The sequence below is a fragment of the Diabrotica undecimpunctata genome, chromosome 1, assembly GCF_040954645.1.
Source record: "Diabrotica undecimpunctata isolate CICGRU chromosome 1, icDiaUnde3, whole genome shotgun sequence".
In the NCBI taxonomy this organism is placed as follows: domain Eukaryota; kingdom Metazoa; phylum Arthropoda; class Insecta; order Coleoptera; family Chrysomelidae; genus Diabrotica; species Diabrotica undecimpunctata.
This window is the reverse complement of record NC_092803.1, coordinates 109,465,904-109,481,173: the sequence shown is the minus strand read 5'-3', so window position 1 is coordinate 109,481,173 and position 15,270 is coordinate 109,465,904. Positions and strand designations below refer to the sequence as shown.

The window sequence follows — 15,270 nt, the reverse complement described above, 5'->3', positions numbered from 1 at the left end:
AATTGCCATTTGGATCGACAACCTTCGAAAGGAGACGGCGCCATGAGAAGATGTGTGATAGAAAGCCAATATCGAATTTATTAAAATCTGGTTAAGAATATAGCGGTAAAGTATAAAAAATAAAAAGTCGAAATTTGACCGAATTTAAAACAAAAGATTACAAAAAATAAAGAACATAGACCAGGAACCGGGGGAGTTGAATATGCACTTTTATGTCCCGTCGGTTCCTTAACATTTTTTTAGAGTTTCTGGTGCGTAGATTTTTTTTTTTTCGAGGGTACCAAGTTGAAAACCCGTCAGATAATTTGTTATTAACAATTTAATTTTTAAAATGATTTTATCTCCTAAACTATTAGAGATATTTAATTATACTGAAATCTTTACTTATTGAAAATTGTGTCTTTAGAAAAAATGAACAAAATGGCATTTATAGCAAATTTCGTAAAAAACAATTGTAAAATAGGCATTCATTGGTACTTCTCCAAGTGTAATTCAGCTTTCATATATCGATTAACTTTCAAAACACAATTATTTTCAAGGTAATTGTTTTAGCTTTAAAAAACTGGTAGAATTACTTTATTTTTATTAATAAAAAAGATATAACAATTAAATATTAAAAGTTTCACTAAAAAGTTGCGAATTAATTTATTTATAAGAGATTTAAAAAAATTAAGCCGTAAACTTTGAAAATATGGCAAATGAAAGCTCTAGAACAACTCAGAACAATTATTTTAAGCTTCGGTAAATGTTTCTATGTTAATTTTTGTCCAAGATATGGAACTTTTAATAACGCGCTCTCTCCAAGATAAAAACCAATAGTAGTAAAATCCATGTAAATTCAGAGATGCATATTAATTTGCAATTTTATTTTAGAAAATTAATTGCGTGCGCGTAACTGACATTTAAAATCGCCGGTCGCTTCAAGCGTTATTTCTGTGAGAAATAGATACAGATCCTTAGTAAATCTATGTTTTTCGTTTTTCTCTTTCTAAGAAGGGTTTTAGTGGAAAGTCAGGGGATAGGAGTAGCAAACTTTTCGTATATTTTTTGGGGTCCTAAAATTTGACATCCTTAGTTCAGTGGCATTTTTGTCTCGACGACTGGACTAAAGGGAAAAATAGTAGTGATGGTTAAATTTTCAAGCATTATAATTTATTGCATCTCTCATTTTAGTTCATAGTTTGTAATTGGTGTTCCTACAAATTTGAGAACATTTATTATACATATACTAATTTATATTTTTAATGTACTTACCCCTTTGATTTTGCCACCACATTTAGAGCATGGAGGAGCTAAATATTGTTCGAAGCAGTATTCGCAGTAAAGTTGTCCACGTTCTTCTACAAATCCAATATCTTGAAGAGGTCTTCTGCATGAAGGAGTCGAGCAGATGAAGTGGTTAGGGCACCAAATCTTTCCAAGTGCGGTTATAAATGGACCTCTATGATTTAAAGGGTGGGAATTTTATCAGTTTATTTAAATAAATGCTTTTTCGTTGCAAGTTAGTTTTGAAATAAGAAGTAGTTGGAAGACTATATCTGTTTTGTATCAGGTAATAAACAAATGAGTATATTGAACAATATATTAGGTACTTATATAAATTACAAACAAAACAATTTTTTAATTTAATTTAATATGTTCTTTTTCTTCTTAGCAAGTTTCAGATACGTATGTTCTATATAATACTTAATTATTATTTGGAATAAGTAGGACGCCGCGCCGTTTTTAGTGCGCAAATATTTAACACCCATGATAATTTTTAATATGCTACCAATATAGGGTTTCTCCCGCAGACCTTAAATTTGAGTTCTATCTATATGAAAATAAACTGATTTGAGTCTGAAGTTGAACTCCAGCATAGCTCTTTGCACGTCTAAATTATTTACTGCTTGCTAATACTTCTTGTAATTCTCAAAGTTGCCATCAATGTTGTTACTTAAAACCTTTGTTTTTTGGGAGTGGAAAGCAACATCCACTAGATTCGTTTCATATTGTGGGAGCTATTGAGCGAGTCAACTCAATACTCAAGTAGGTATATGAACGTAACAAAAAATCCATTCTTTTAAATACATATCCTGTTTCCATTAAATTATATACATCGGCCTCTATTATGTTGATACCAGCTATCTTATATTTTTTGTAAAGATTAGGTGGTCTAATGAGTATTAGTTTTCCAAAAGCATGTCAAATGCGATTGTCGTTAAGTGCATAGTAGAGGTGAACAAAACACACCAATGTTGTGTTCACTAATGTGTTCACATTAGTGAACACATATATTACTTATCAGTTTCGTCATTATCTCACAAAATGTGTTTATATACATATTAAATATCATGATTTTCCGTGAACGTGACAGTAATTAACATAATTTTGGAACCATAGTAAGCAATACTGTTTGTCTAATTGACCGAAAATTGCACTATTCTAAGAAGAACAGTAAGGCTTTCTTTATTTTTTAATATCAGGGGTCTCGTCTAATCTACAAGACGAATCCCCAGGCTGAGGGTTGAGTCTCAATAGATCGCAGCGTGGAAACTGCTCTAACAGGTACAACGCCCTGCCAGGTACGTTAGTCGTCTACAGATAGTTCCGAGTTCCAACATTGAATAGATTATAATACCCATGTTGGTCCGTCTAAAGATCTGGTCTGCTGACAAGGATCAATCCCACCGTAAACCGATAATCTCAACGGAAATAAGGGCTCGTGCGACAATCGTAGCGAACTACGATTGCCTAGTAAAGTCACATTGTTTTGAGCCTTTCGACTCTCGGAACTGCAAGAGATATCGTTGCCTCCTTTGACTAAAAAGGATACGGCCTTAGAGGCGTTCAGGAATAATCCCACAGATGGTAACTTAGCACCATTACCCGCTCGTATAAGTGCGTTAACCAAATGTCCGAACCTGCGGTTGCTCTCGTACTGAGCAGGATTACTATCGCAACGACGAGTCATCAGTAGGATAAAACTTACCTGTCTTACGACAGCTGGATATTATAGTCGCGTGAGCAGTTACAAACCGTACAAGGAAACAAAATTTTCTAAATTCAATTAAAACAGTAGGTATCTATAGATGTCTATGTGATAGCTGTTCTATTGATAAGTACGATTAGGTCTTATTATAATAAAAATGTTCTCATCTGTTCGTTGTCAGTGCTTTTAAATCTTTGTTGGAGCAGACAACACAAAATACCTACACTATACCGCGTGACTCAATATTGAATAATAGCGGATGAAATCATACAGGTACAACACGTTTGTGATTTCACACTAAACAACTCTAAGTAAGTGTAGTGTAGTAAAGTTATAAATGTTTTTTGCTGTAAGTGTATTCTTTTGCTTTCAAATGTTGGTGATGCATATTTATATCCCAATAGTAATTTATTATAATAGGGACTATTTATGTCCCCATAAATTTGTTTAAGTACACCTCTATTGTTAAATATAATGTTTATATGGGATTCAGTAACGATTGTAATAAAAATTATATTTTATAGTTATTATTTAACGTTTCGATTTCCACTGCAGAATTCGTTTTTAAAAAAAATATTTTAAACTAGTATAGATACTGTTATTATTACCAAGTTGTTTGGCGGTTTTGTTTTCCAAATTGAAGGTTGATATACTTGGCCCCGATCTCTTAGGTATATAGCTATGCCTTTAATTGGTAATATGAGGGTGATGTTTTTACCCTCTGGATGATATCAAATTCTGATTTTTTATTTATTATATGTTTATGTATTGTATATCGTATATGTATTATGTGTTATTCTAGATGAGGTATGTTCGTTTTCTGACTTCTTCTTTTAGCATTAGGAACCTAAATTCTGCTGATGGGTTTCTTGGCTTTTTCTGGGCCTTAAATTTTCCCTTTTCATGTCAGTTTCTTTCATGACTATTGATGCGTCTTCCCATTGTACTATGTGCTTGTTGTCCCAGGCATGTTTGCATATCTGGGATTTGTCGGGGTCTCTGTTCTTGATTTCATGCTCATTTATCCTGACACTTAGTGATCTTGCGATTTCTCCCACATAAAAATTGTTGCCTTCACAGTGTATTTTATTGATGCCGTTCTATTTTATAGATGCAATCATTAAGAATCAGCCCTAATTTGTTCATTGTTGAACATAGGCCTCCTCTAGATATTTTCATCTATTTCTGGTCGCAATTCTTTTGAGCTTGTCTCCATTCAAGCAAATTTTTTGTCGACCTATAATGTTTTTCAATATTATTATGTTGTATCTATCAAAAAATATATCCAGTGTGTTCCAATAAAAATATGACCAAACCGCCTACCCCCTACCCCAGAATCTCAAAAACCAAGAGTTTAAAAAAAACACTTCAATGTGTATTGGGAGGGGGACGAATTTTCATGCAAATTTCATGCCCTAAAATGTAATCCCCTATTGCCCCGCATCAACCCCCAGTTTTTTTAAATAGAGTGTGGTCGAGTGGTACATCATTTGAAAGGTATTTTTTTTTTTCTACACGACATTTTATTTTTTTTTTTTTTATTTACAGAATAACTTTGAAGATAATTTTGGATTTATCGGTTGAACATCTGTCATAACAAACAACATAAAATAAAAACTGTGACTTCCATACAATAATACAATCTATTTTCAAACCCTCTTGGTACATTTGCAAATACCTCCGGTGTCAATAATCGACATTCTGTTACAATTATTTGTCGCCTATGCAAGGTCTGCAGGCGGAGTCGCGTATATTTTTGATAATATAGGTATATAATTGCGAATATAGGTATTCCCACAAAAAAAATCCAAAGGCGAAATATCTAGTGATCTGACCGGCCACTCTATTGGACCCTTTCTTGTCCTAAAATTGTCTTTTGCGTATATCATAGTGTGGCAGTACCCCGTCCTGTTGGAAAGTCAGTTTAGCCTCTAAAAGATGATTATCAGATTCCAATGTGTCAGTGATCATCGTATCAATAACGTCTTCTAACAAATTTAAATAGGTTGTTCTAGGTACTTTGTGGTTTGTGTTGTTAACGTCATCTGTAGCTTGAAACTTATTAGTTAAATGTTAAACGTATTGGTGACTTATCTGGGTGGTTCGTATTAAAGATATCCTTGCCGTAGCCGTAGGACACTGAATATTTCTATGGTATAGCTTAACTAATTTTATTCTTTCTTCCCATATCCCATTTTTGTAAGCCTTTACAATAATATCTCTGATTAATCAGTCGTTGACAAATCTAAAATCAAAGGTAATCTGGTTAACACTAAAGAAGATAATTAGGATTCAGAATCTTTAAAAAAAAACATATGAAAAAGTGATATTTTTACAAAAGGAAAAAAAATAACTTTAATACAGTGGTGTACAATATACTTAAGGGACATGAATTTTACATGAAAATTCGTCCCCTTCTCAAAACAAATTGACATGTTTTCTTAAATTTTGAAGGAACTTTTGGTTTCTGAGTTTCTGGGACACATTTTCGTTGAAACACACTGTATATAGCTGTCTCACATAAAACGAATTTCCATCATCACTTAATAAAATTTGAATTTGTTCCGATCAAATTAAATTAAAACAATTATTTCAGAAGCATATTATTTAGGTATACATATAATTAAATTGCTGTTTTAATTGTATTTTATAATGCTCTGAAAAACGTAGACATCATTGTCTCATTTATGTCTTTTTTTACATCCTCTTTTCTTCAGCTACCTGTTATCTTCCAGGAACAAATGTTTGTGTAATCTAATTTACTTTATCGCGTGAATACCTGTTCTTTTTTTTAGTTTTTACTTAATTTATAACAGTAACTTTAGAGTTGTAGAGTTGTACTGATGTTATATTTTTTCTCTATAAGATGCCGATATTTCTTGGCCTCTGTTGTTTAATCTTAGTTGTCAAAAAAAAAATATTTAATATATTATATTTTACATTATCCTTTTTTTTAATCTAAACAATAATTGGTCATACAAAAAACACCTTTTACGAAAAGTCTATTTTCATTTATTTTACGTATGTTAAATAACCTACTATTTATTCTTAAACAACTATTAAGTGATTTATTACTAGAGAGATATTTAGTATAAACTAAACAGTCCCAGAAATAGAATAACAGTTTTTTCCATATCTGCAAAGGTTATTTTTTTAGGTTGTAGAATTTTCTGAATATGCACCTCTCTATTCTTAGCAGTTGATTTTGGTCTTATTTTTAAAGGTAATTTAGTTTTTTTATAGCGTTTTTGTAGTAAAAATATATAGTCATTCCAAATACTTTTACATATACAGGGTATCACAATGAGATGATATAAATTAAACAGACGTTTGTAGATATAAAACCAAGTCAGTCGAAAAGGTTTTATTTAACTATAACCAAAAACTCAGGGGAATTAACATTTTAAAATAACATATATAGACATTCTAAAATGTAGCTAGATGAAAAAGAAAAGTTTCAAATTAGATGTTAAAATTTGAGGATTAAGTGGTAGTGGGCTCCTCTAAAAAGATCGTTTTTTGACTGTATACTCACCATAATAGTCATATAAATTTTCCGGAAAATGTTTAAACGGTTTTAACGCAACAATAAAACATTTGGTTTTATTTTGTAACTTTTAATCACTTTTTATGTGCCTCTTGTTGACTTGGTTAAAATTGTAATACATTTTATTACCAATTTTGTGATACACTGTATATCAACTAAGAGCGCATCCAAAAGTTATTAAGTACAAAAGTGCTTCAAAAATTAAATATTACAATTTTGTATACATATAGTTACCAAAAAAATAAAGAATATTTTAGAAATTTAATTATTATTATTATATGAGGTAATAAAGTAATAAAGTAAGAAAACTAAAATTTATGCTTTATCGGCTGAACATACTGTAACGGCTAAACATATTGTATGAGTTAAATACTTCTCAAAACTTGCAGTTCTTGCACTTTTTTGTAAATAATAATAAAATTTGAATACGTCCTTTAAAAGAATTGTGTTAAATTACCTAACAATTTCACTGTTACATATCCAACATATAGGCACACTTGCCAAATTGTTAGTATCTCGATAATCAGAAGCATCTTTAGTAACGCCACTGTTTATATATACTTTACTGATACTGTTGCCATCCACGGGTTTACTAGAAAATGTCAAGTGATCAGGTAGATCCAAATCAGAGATTTTGACAGAGTATAAATCGCTTTTAGGAGAATTACTATAGTCTTTTATAGGAACAAAAAGCTCAGATGTGACTTTTTTGTTGTTATTGGTAATAGTAGTTTCAACATTTGATACCACGTAGTTCATTTTTGGGCTTTGCGTATCGGATAGAGTAACTTTTTTTAACTTTGGAGTCAAGGCTTTAATCTCGGATATCACTTTCTCCTTAGAAGTTTCAGTGGTCTGAATGTTTTTGCCACTGGACGAAGAATACGACGAATAATCAGATCTTGGGGACGAACCAATTGAATCAAGCTGGGGAGAAATGCTTTGATATGGAATTGTAACATTAATTTGACTATAAACCGGAACAGGTGGCGGTGGTGGAGGCTGATTTGGTATTTGTAAGCTTATTTCATCCAATTCTACTAGATTTTCGCTTTCTTTAGCATGGCACAGCGAATTTGCATAATCTAAAATAAAAGCAAAACAAATAAAACAACAAAAAATGCCAAATTCATGCTATAAAATAATATTTAAAAACAAAAAAAGGGAAAGTATTACTCACAAATATTCTAAATATTTAGTAAAAAACTCACTACAAATTAGAGAATATATATATATATATATATATATATATATATATATATATATATATAAATATATATATATATATATATATATATATATATATATATATATTACTAAGAACATATTAACACGAGTGATGATGAAACTTATGAAATTTATGAACCTTTGCATTAAAATTTTTTTTAGTGTGTAAATGTCGTTGACCAATGATTTATTGATGGGAAACTATAGACAATAATTATGTCAAAAGTAGCGACATATCGATTTACCAATTGTGAGCTCTATAAACTTATTACAGAAATAATAAAAGAAAGCTTGGAATTTGTAAAAAAAAAAACACTTTCAAACAGGCTTGTGTTAAGTTTGTCGAATAGGATTATAGAACTTAAAAAATATTAAAATGTATAGAGAAAAGGAAGAAGAATATCAAAAATAATTGACGAACTGAATTTCAGTATTGTCTTAGTACTATGGTATGAAGTATATTCATGACTGTGTTTTTAGATAACTATACTGATGATCAATCGCTAATAGTTTAATATTACTACGAATCAATAATAGTAATAAAAATGTTGATAGTTAGATAGTTTTGCACCCTGTAGTGCAGTGACTAAACTATTTGTGAATGTAAAAATTAAAATTAGTCCACTAATACATTCTACTAATAGTTAGGTATAAGCATTAAATAAAATCAACCAAATAAAAACACAACACTCAAGACATCAAAAAGATCGGTTATCTCTACCTGACTTGCATATTACAGCTACCACAAAGAGGAATTCTAGCGCCACCAATGGCAGCGGGATTTAAGATACCACGACCACGTCTTGGTGCAATTCTTACACCTGCAGATTGTTTACCGGTTCCAGCACCTGTATCGGGTTGGGAAACACAGGGTACATTAGGTTTTTTTGAGGAACTAGGAGGAGTTACATGCTTTACAGGTGCTATAGAGCTTGGTGCAAACACATGCTTTATTGGCGTAGAAGCAGAAGCAGTGCTTCCTAATGAAGCTGTTGCTGAAGATTGAAGAGTAGCTGACGGAGGAGCCTGTAGTGGACCTGCCAATTTTTGACAAACTTCTTTTTGAGCTCCCTCTGATTTTTTGACCGAGATACGTTGGGGATCTGTAACATGACCTTTAATACTGGGTTCACCCAAACTTGGAACATTTACTTCTGTAAAAGGATGCTTTTTGACTGAAGATACATTTTTCTCAATTTGTATATTAACTTCCTTCTGGGAACGTTCGAATTCTTCAGTAACAACTTTTTTTCTTTGAATTTGAGTTAAGCCATCAGCAGAGCGCTCTACAGAATGACTTTGAGATTGTTTTAGCTGCTCCAGGTGAGCTTGGCGCATTTGTTCATCGATTGAAGTTGAGACGACGGTATTACCTAATTGAGAAATATTTTTTTCAGTTCTTTGAGCTTGTAAAAGGTCTGTTTTTTGCATTTCAAAACATTGTCTGTTGCTTTGGTCTACAGGAACTGTTGGAAAGTTTTGAGTCTGAACCAGTGATGTATACATTTGACTATTCTGTCCATAAGAATGTCCAGAGAACTCAGATTTTTGGCCAAGTTCAATCAAATCCATTTTGCTTTTATATTCAGGCAAATAGTGGGTTAAACTGTCTCGAGCTTGGTCTATTCTAATAGACTCTGGATTTGGAAGTGGTTTAGAAGATTTTAGAGGATTTTCTGGTGGTCCGGGGGCAGGAGAAGCTGCTCGTATATTACTAGCTGTGCCTGGAACTGGTGAGGGGCTTCGTTCTTTTGTAGCCCCTACAAACGGACTGGGTGATCTAGAAACAGCAGGACTTTTAGGATCAAATATGTTACTATGTGTTGCAGCCATATGTTGGGGAACTAAATTTACTTGGTAGTAGGGTAAAATTGCAGGAGATTTGCCTCGGTTGCTAGGAGTAATAGTGCCCGGTCGAGGAGAAAATGAATGAATTGGTGGATTTTCTTCAACAACAGGTCTGAATATACTGTTGTTATCTTCTGATTCAATCTTAATTATAGGTTTTTGAGCAGGTAATACTCTTACAGGTGCTTTATTATCAGCCACTATATTTTGTTGTATTTTATTTTGTTTTTCCTGCTCTAATCTTAATTCAGCTTGTCGTTTCTTTTCATACATTATTAATTCGGATTCGGCCTCTGCAGATATATCTACTTGATACTGGGGTAACTGAGTCGGTTTACGGAGAGCCACAGGAGGTATTGGTTTAACGGGTATTGCCTCTTCAGCTTGTTTAACAACCGGTATGTTATTTCGTTGATGAGCTTGTTGTATCGTCCTTTCCTCTTTTTGTTCAGTTTTTTTTGAAGTTTTTTGTTTTTCACTTCTTTCTTCAGTTACAATTTCCCTTTGAACATAGCCTTGTTTACTTTCAATTGTTTTTACAACAGGAACTATCGGAGGTGGTGAAATAATGGGTGGTGTAGTTCTGACATCTACAGAAAATTGGGAAATGTCACCTTTGTTTTGAAAAGAGCATGAAAATCCATGGAATATTGGAGGTATTATTTGATTTGTGCTTGGATTTTCCTCGACAACCACCTGAACAACTTCAGGATTTTGTATTGTTTCTTTTTGTACTGTCGTAGTTTTCGTAATGTTACTTTCTTCAGTATGCTCTTCACTTTTTGCTTCTTCAGTTCGTTGGTATAGTAAAGAAGGTGGATAATAACTAGGTGGTTTGGGTTCCTTTTTATGTACCGTAAATGATTCTGGCAAAACGTCTGGTTTTATAGGTCTATGTAAATCAGAGCGTGGTTGTTTCTCAACAACATTTTGGTTTTTGTCTTGACCAGAAGATATTTCTATAAAAGGAGAATAAGGTCTATCTGGAGCCGTTGTTAAGGCAGCTAACAAAGAAATTCTTTCCTGTGGTTTAGGTAGATCTTCAAGTAATTTGTCATTAGGGTTTTTAAACTTCTTTCTAATAGGAGGTACAGGAGCAGCATGATCACTGTTAGAAGCTTCAATATCCATAGGAAGCACTGGCCTTTCTGGAGGAAAATACGGAACAGTTTCTTCTGGAAGAGGTACTGGCTCTTCATGAATACCGGTAGGTGTAAATGGATCTAAAGGAGCCACAGATAATGCAGATGCAAGTGCACTATGAGAATGTTTTGTGGGAATTGAAGCAAATGTATCTTTGTCAGGAGAAGTAGTTCTAATCGCTTGTGTTAAAGGAGATTCCCATTTTAATGGTACTGCGTTATCTATTGTAGGTGTAAAACGCTCTAAGGTATTGGGACTGTATTCAGTTGGTCGTTTTAATTCACAATGATCTCTTTTCTGACAGCACGAGCTTTCATTTAACGACAAAGGACATGTTAGTTTCTCAGTTAGTACTTCCTGTTCCAACTGAGGCTTTGTCAAAATATTTTCATTGAGAGACGGGGGCCCAACAGAGTTTTTAACTATATTTTCTATAAGAAGTTGTGTATCTAATGTCCCAGTTAAAGTTTCTCTGCATTCTTCAGTACTTTTTCGTCTACTAGAATATTCAGAAAATACATTTTGTGAATACTGAGCCATCTCATTTATTTCTTCAATTTCCGAACAATCTTCTTCTGTTTCTAGTTCCTTTTCTTTTCTCTTACTTAAAATTTTTTGCTCTATCTGTGAAGGTGGAGGATAAAACAAAGGACAAGCGGTAGGTACTTCAGGTTCTTCTTGGGGAGGGGGCCAAACAATATTTTCTGCTACTTGAACGTCTAATTAGGGCAAGCACAAACAACACAGGTTAAAAAGTGGAGGAACATCAAGAAAGGTAAAAAGTAAGAGATTAGTTATTAAGCGTTCAAAATATACTACGATGTAAAATAGTATAACAAAACATAATGTGAATAGTTATGGTAGATATGTTATACAGAGGGATAAAAGGAAGTTACGTGTAGAAGAAAAAGCTCATAATTATAATATGTACAACGAAAAACTCTACTAAATACAATCTATTAATATATTATTCTAGTAATAAAATGCTTTTTTTCGCTTTGTTTGGTATTACAAACATTAAATAAAAATTTAATATTACAAGATAAAAGATGTACTCAAATACTAATAATATTTTGATATTACTTTTTATTACATATGTCTTTTCCTACAATATCCATTACACGTTATTAATAATTAAGCTATATCATAAAACTGTCAACAAAGTATTGTTTTCCAGCTACCCTAATAATCTAATCATTATAAAACATTTCTCATTTTAGTAGTTTGTTTTTTAATTCTATTGTTTTTAGTTGTTTAAATATTTTTCAGGTTTTTTATTAACTTCTACGCTTTCTGTCCTTGCGTTTTTTTTTTTTCAAATTGTTTTTCTGCTTAGCACCATTTGTATCATTATATTGTTTCCCAATCCCTCAAAGTGCCCCAAGTGTATTTTTCTATATTCTTGTAAACAAGTTACGTAGGTCTGAACATTTTTCCCAAATAATAATAGGTCCAATAAATTTTTTCTTTGGTTTTTCCCATATTTGACTTTTATTATTCAATTTGTCTTCTCATTGTTCCATATTTCTTATGTCAATTTTGCCTTTTGTTGAATATAATTTCTCTCTTTTTCTGCCCTTTTTCATTTCAAATTTGTATATATATATATATATATATATATATATATATATATATATATATATATATAATGTATAAAGTAGGCATCATTACTTTGTCTTGTCATTATTTTTATTGTAGCTCCTTTTTAGATATATTTTGGTTTTTGCTTTCACTGTCAAGTACAGTACAAATTAATTTGTAATGAGAATTGGAATTTTGTTTCAGCTGAAGTTGAAGTTGATAGGATCAAATCCTTGATTCAGAAAATATTATAGAACTAAAAATTGGGAATACATAATACTCGGGAATAATATTATTAATTGGGAATATCTCGGAAAGTATTCGTTCTACAACAAAAAGGATCAAGTAAAATTGTAATCGAAATTGCTATTATAAAATAAAAACCGCAATTAAATTTTTAGCTAGTCCCACTCACTACAACGATTTCTAAACAGATCCCACCTGTGCAAATAGACTACAAGCCCTATGTGGCTTTTATGGCACACAGACCCCATGTTGCCTATGTGGCAATCTATTGTGGCATTTTTAAGGGGTCATTTGACCCAGCATGGATATGGCCTACCTACCAAATTGATAAATGCCGTATAAATATCTTTGGTCAAAATGCCCCTTCCTTGAGTGGTAAGTTTGAGTGGTAAGTTTACCTTACCTGTGTAGTCACCTGTACCGATAAAACTTGACGGCATAGTTTCTAAACTTGTTATTTCATATTGCAGTATTAATTTATATGTGATTTATGCTGGGTCAAATGACCACTTAGAAATGTCCCGTGGGCTTGTAGTCTATAAAACCTTTATACTATTCCGGTGATTAGGCAATAATATCGTATAAAAATAAATAAATGACGTGAGATGTTTTTTGTAGAAAAAAACGTATAGCAACCATTATTTTCAAAAATATTTCATTATTATTTTTTTTTTAATTTTCCAACATTTTATTAAATTTTTGCTATTTAGTGTGCATTGCATAATTTATATTGTGATGTTTTGAATTATCTTTCAGAAGTATCCGCTAGTTTTTTATTTAAAAAGTAGGGGTGTTGAATTAATCCTAGATTTTTTAGAAAGATTTAGAACATTTTCATCTCTACATTACTAAAAATACTTCATTAGCAACTACTATATTTTCTCCGTCTACTACTATAGTTTCTACGTCTTTTTCCCTAGTGCTATATCAGTCGTATTATGTACATTTTACCGATCTTAATATGATAGCTTGTACTTTTAAAGAGTTTGCAAACTTCCTTGTACACTTCTTTTTTTTTCTCTACATAGTTCTGGTTTGTTGCGGTATTACTGGTTTTACCATACTTTCAATGTAGTATGATATTATCATTACGAGATAATTCAATTTCACAATAAAGTGCATATTAAAAAGCAGTTAGCAAGTATTAATGACTGAGAAAAAATTTATATTATTGGACAAGTGAAAAAGGACGAGGCTTAGTATTAAAGGAAGGGGCTGAAAAATAATAGAAAGTGTTGTATTATCGACATGTTATTATCTCGTTATACTATTTTACATACTAAGCTATTTTTAGTAAGAAAAGTGGAAAACACAAAAACAAAGTGATGGTAAAATAGCTGTTAAACGCTAAATGGTACCTTTAAAAAGACCACCAGCTGGTTTAACAGAAGAAAATCGTCCTAGGAAAATAACAAAAATACATTTAGTGGGACAGTCACATGAAGGTACAGGTTGGTCCTATAGTAAACAGCACATGCCACGACAAAAAATGATATAAATAGTGAAATAGTAACGCCATAATAACTAACAATCATAATATTTAAGTAAGACACTAAATAATAATTATTTCACACAAAACTTTAAAAAAAAATTTTTATTTAAACGTTCGTAAGTGAGCTTTAAAGTGACAATACTGTTAATATCCACAAGGAAAATAAAATTCCTGTAGTTAGCTGTATACCATTAACCACAAAAGTTTATTTAAAATCCTTTATAAAAGGTACATAATTTAAAATCCCCCTCGGGTTACATCACAGAACGTTTTCGGACTAAAAAATCCATCATAAATGTTTTGTTACTCGGTGCACATGAGTTAAGCCACTATAACCTGGGTAAAAACCCTGTAGATGGTACACAATTTAATATGTTTTACATTTTATTTAATAATATGTTGTGATGTCTCAGATAAGTATATCTCAGATAACCTAAATGGCAACGTAATACTTTCAGTAGGGGTTGCTGCTGAACCTCAGACGATGTCTGAATGGGTTCTAGAAGGAAATTGTAGAACAGTTAAAGAAATAGAACAGCACAGTCTGTATATATAATTAATTTATTTGTACCTTATATATTTATTTACAAAGAGAGTTGTCAAGACATGAGCTCACGATATTCGTCGACTAAAATTTCTAGAGAAATATGCGGTTTATTACTTTGAAGTACACACATCAAGGTACCCAACATGAAAATTGGACCAGTAACTGGTTCAAAAAACACCGTCCTTCATTTTTATTCTGATTTTATAATTATTCGACGGCACTGTCTTCTTTGTTTACGTTTTACCTGCTTTCTACGTAGGAGAATTTCCAGGGTCGATTTGGCCAAATAATGGATAAGTGATCTTAAATTCACCCACTCACCAAAATTTACTGCCATATTCGATCTACTCGTATAACAACATTGTGTACATTGTGTTTATTTCGTAAATTTTAGAATATATTATGTACCATTTCTATAAGATAGAAAACAACAAGTCGTTTTAAATAACTGTATCCTCAGCAGCTATGTGCTTCGCAATTAAAATCAAAAAACTAGATCAATGTCAATCTATGATATAAATTCAGTTGTCTGCAGAAACACACATTCATTATTACTTATTGATCTTTGGATTATTCATATTTCATTGTTATATTACCGTAGTTAGTTTGGCAAACACTTGATATGGATATTGGATATTGCAGAAAGTCAATTTGGATTCCGTAATGGC

At 31.9% G+C, this 15,270-nt stretch overlaps 1 protein-coding gene across 3 annotated transcripts in view; it reads right to left on the bottom strand.

Moving 5' to 3' along the window:
* The window catches only part of Zasp52 (Z band alternatively spliced PDZ-motif protein 52), a 168,603-nt gene that overhangs the window by 3,321 nt on the left and 150,012 nt on the right, over positions 1-15,270 (bottom strand). For all 3 annotated transcript variants that reach the window (XM_072546355.1, XM_072546350.1, XM_072546360.1), the window contains 2 exons: positions 8,467-11,455; positions 1,255-1,441 (listed from right to left, as the gene is read on the bottom strand). In XM_072546355.1, the coding sequence (XP_072402456.1) occupies positions 1,255-1,441; positions 8,467-11,455 (3,176 nt within the window). The remainder of the gene's footprint in view (positions 1-1,254; positions 1,442-8,466; positions 11,456-15,270) is intronic.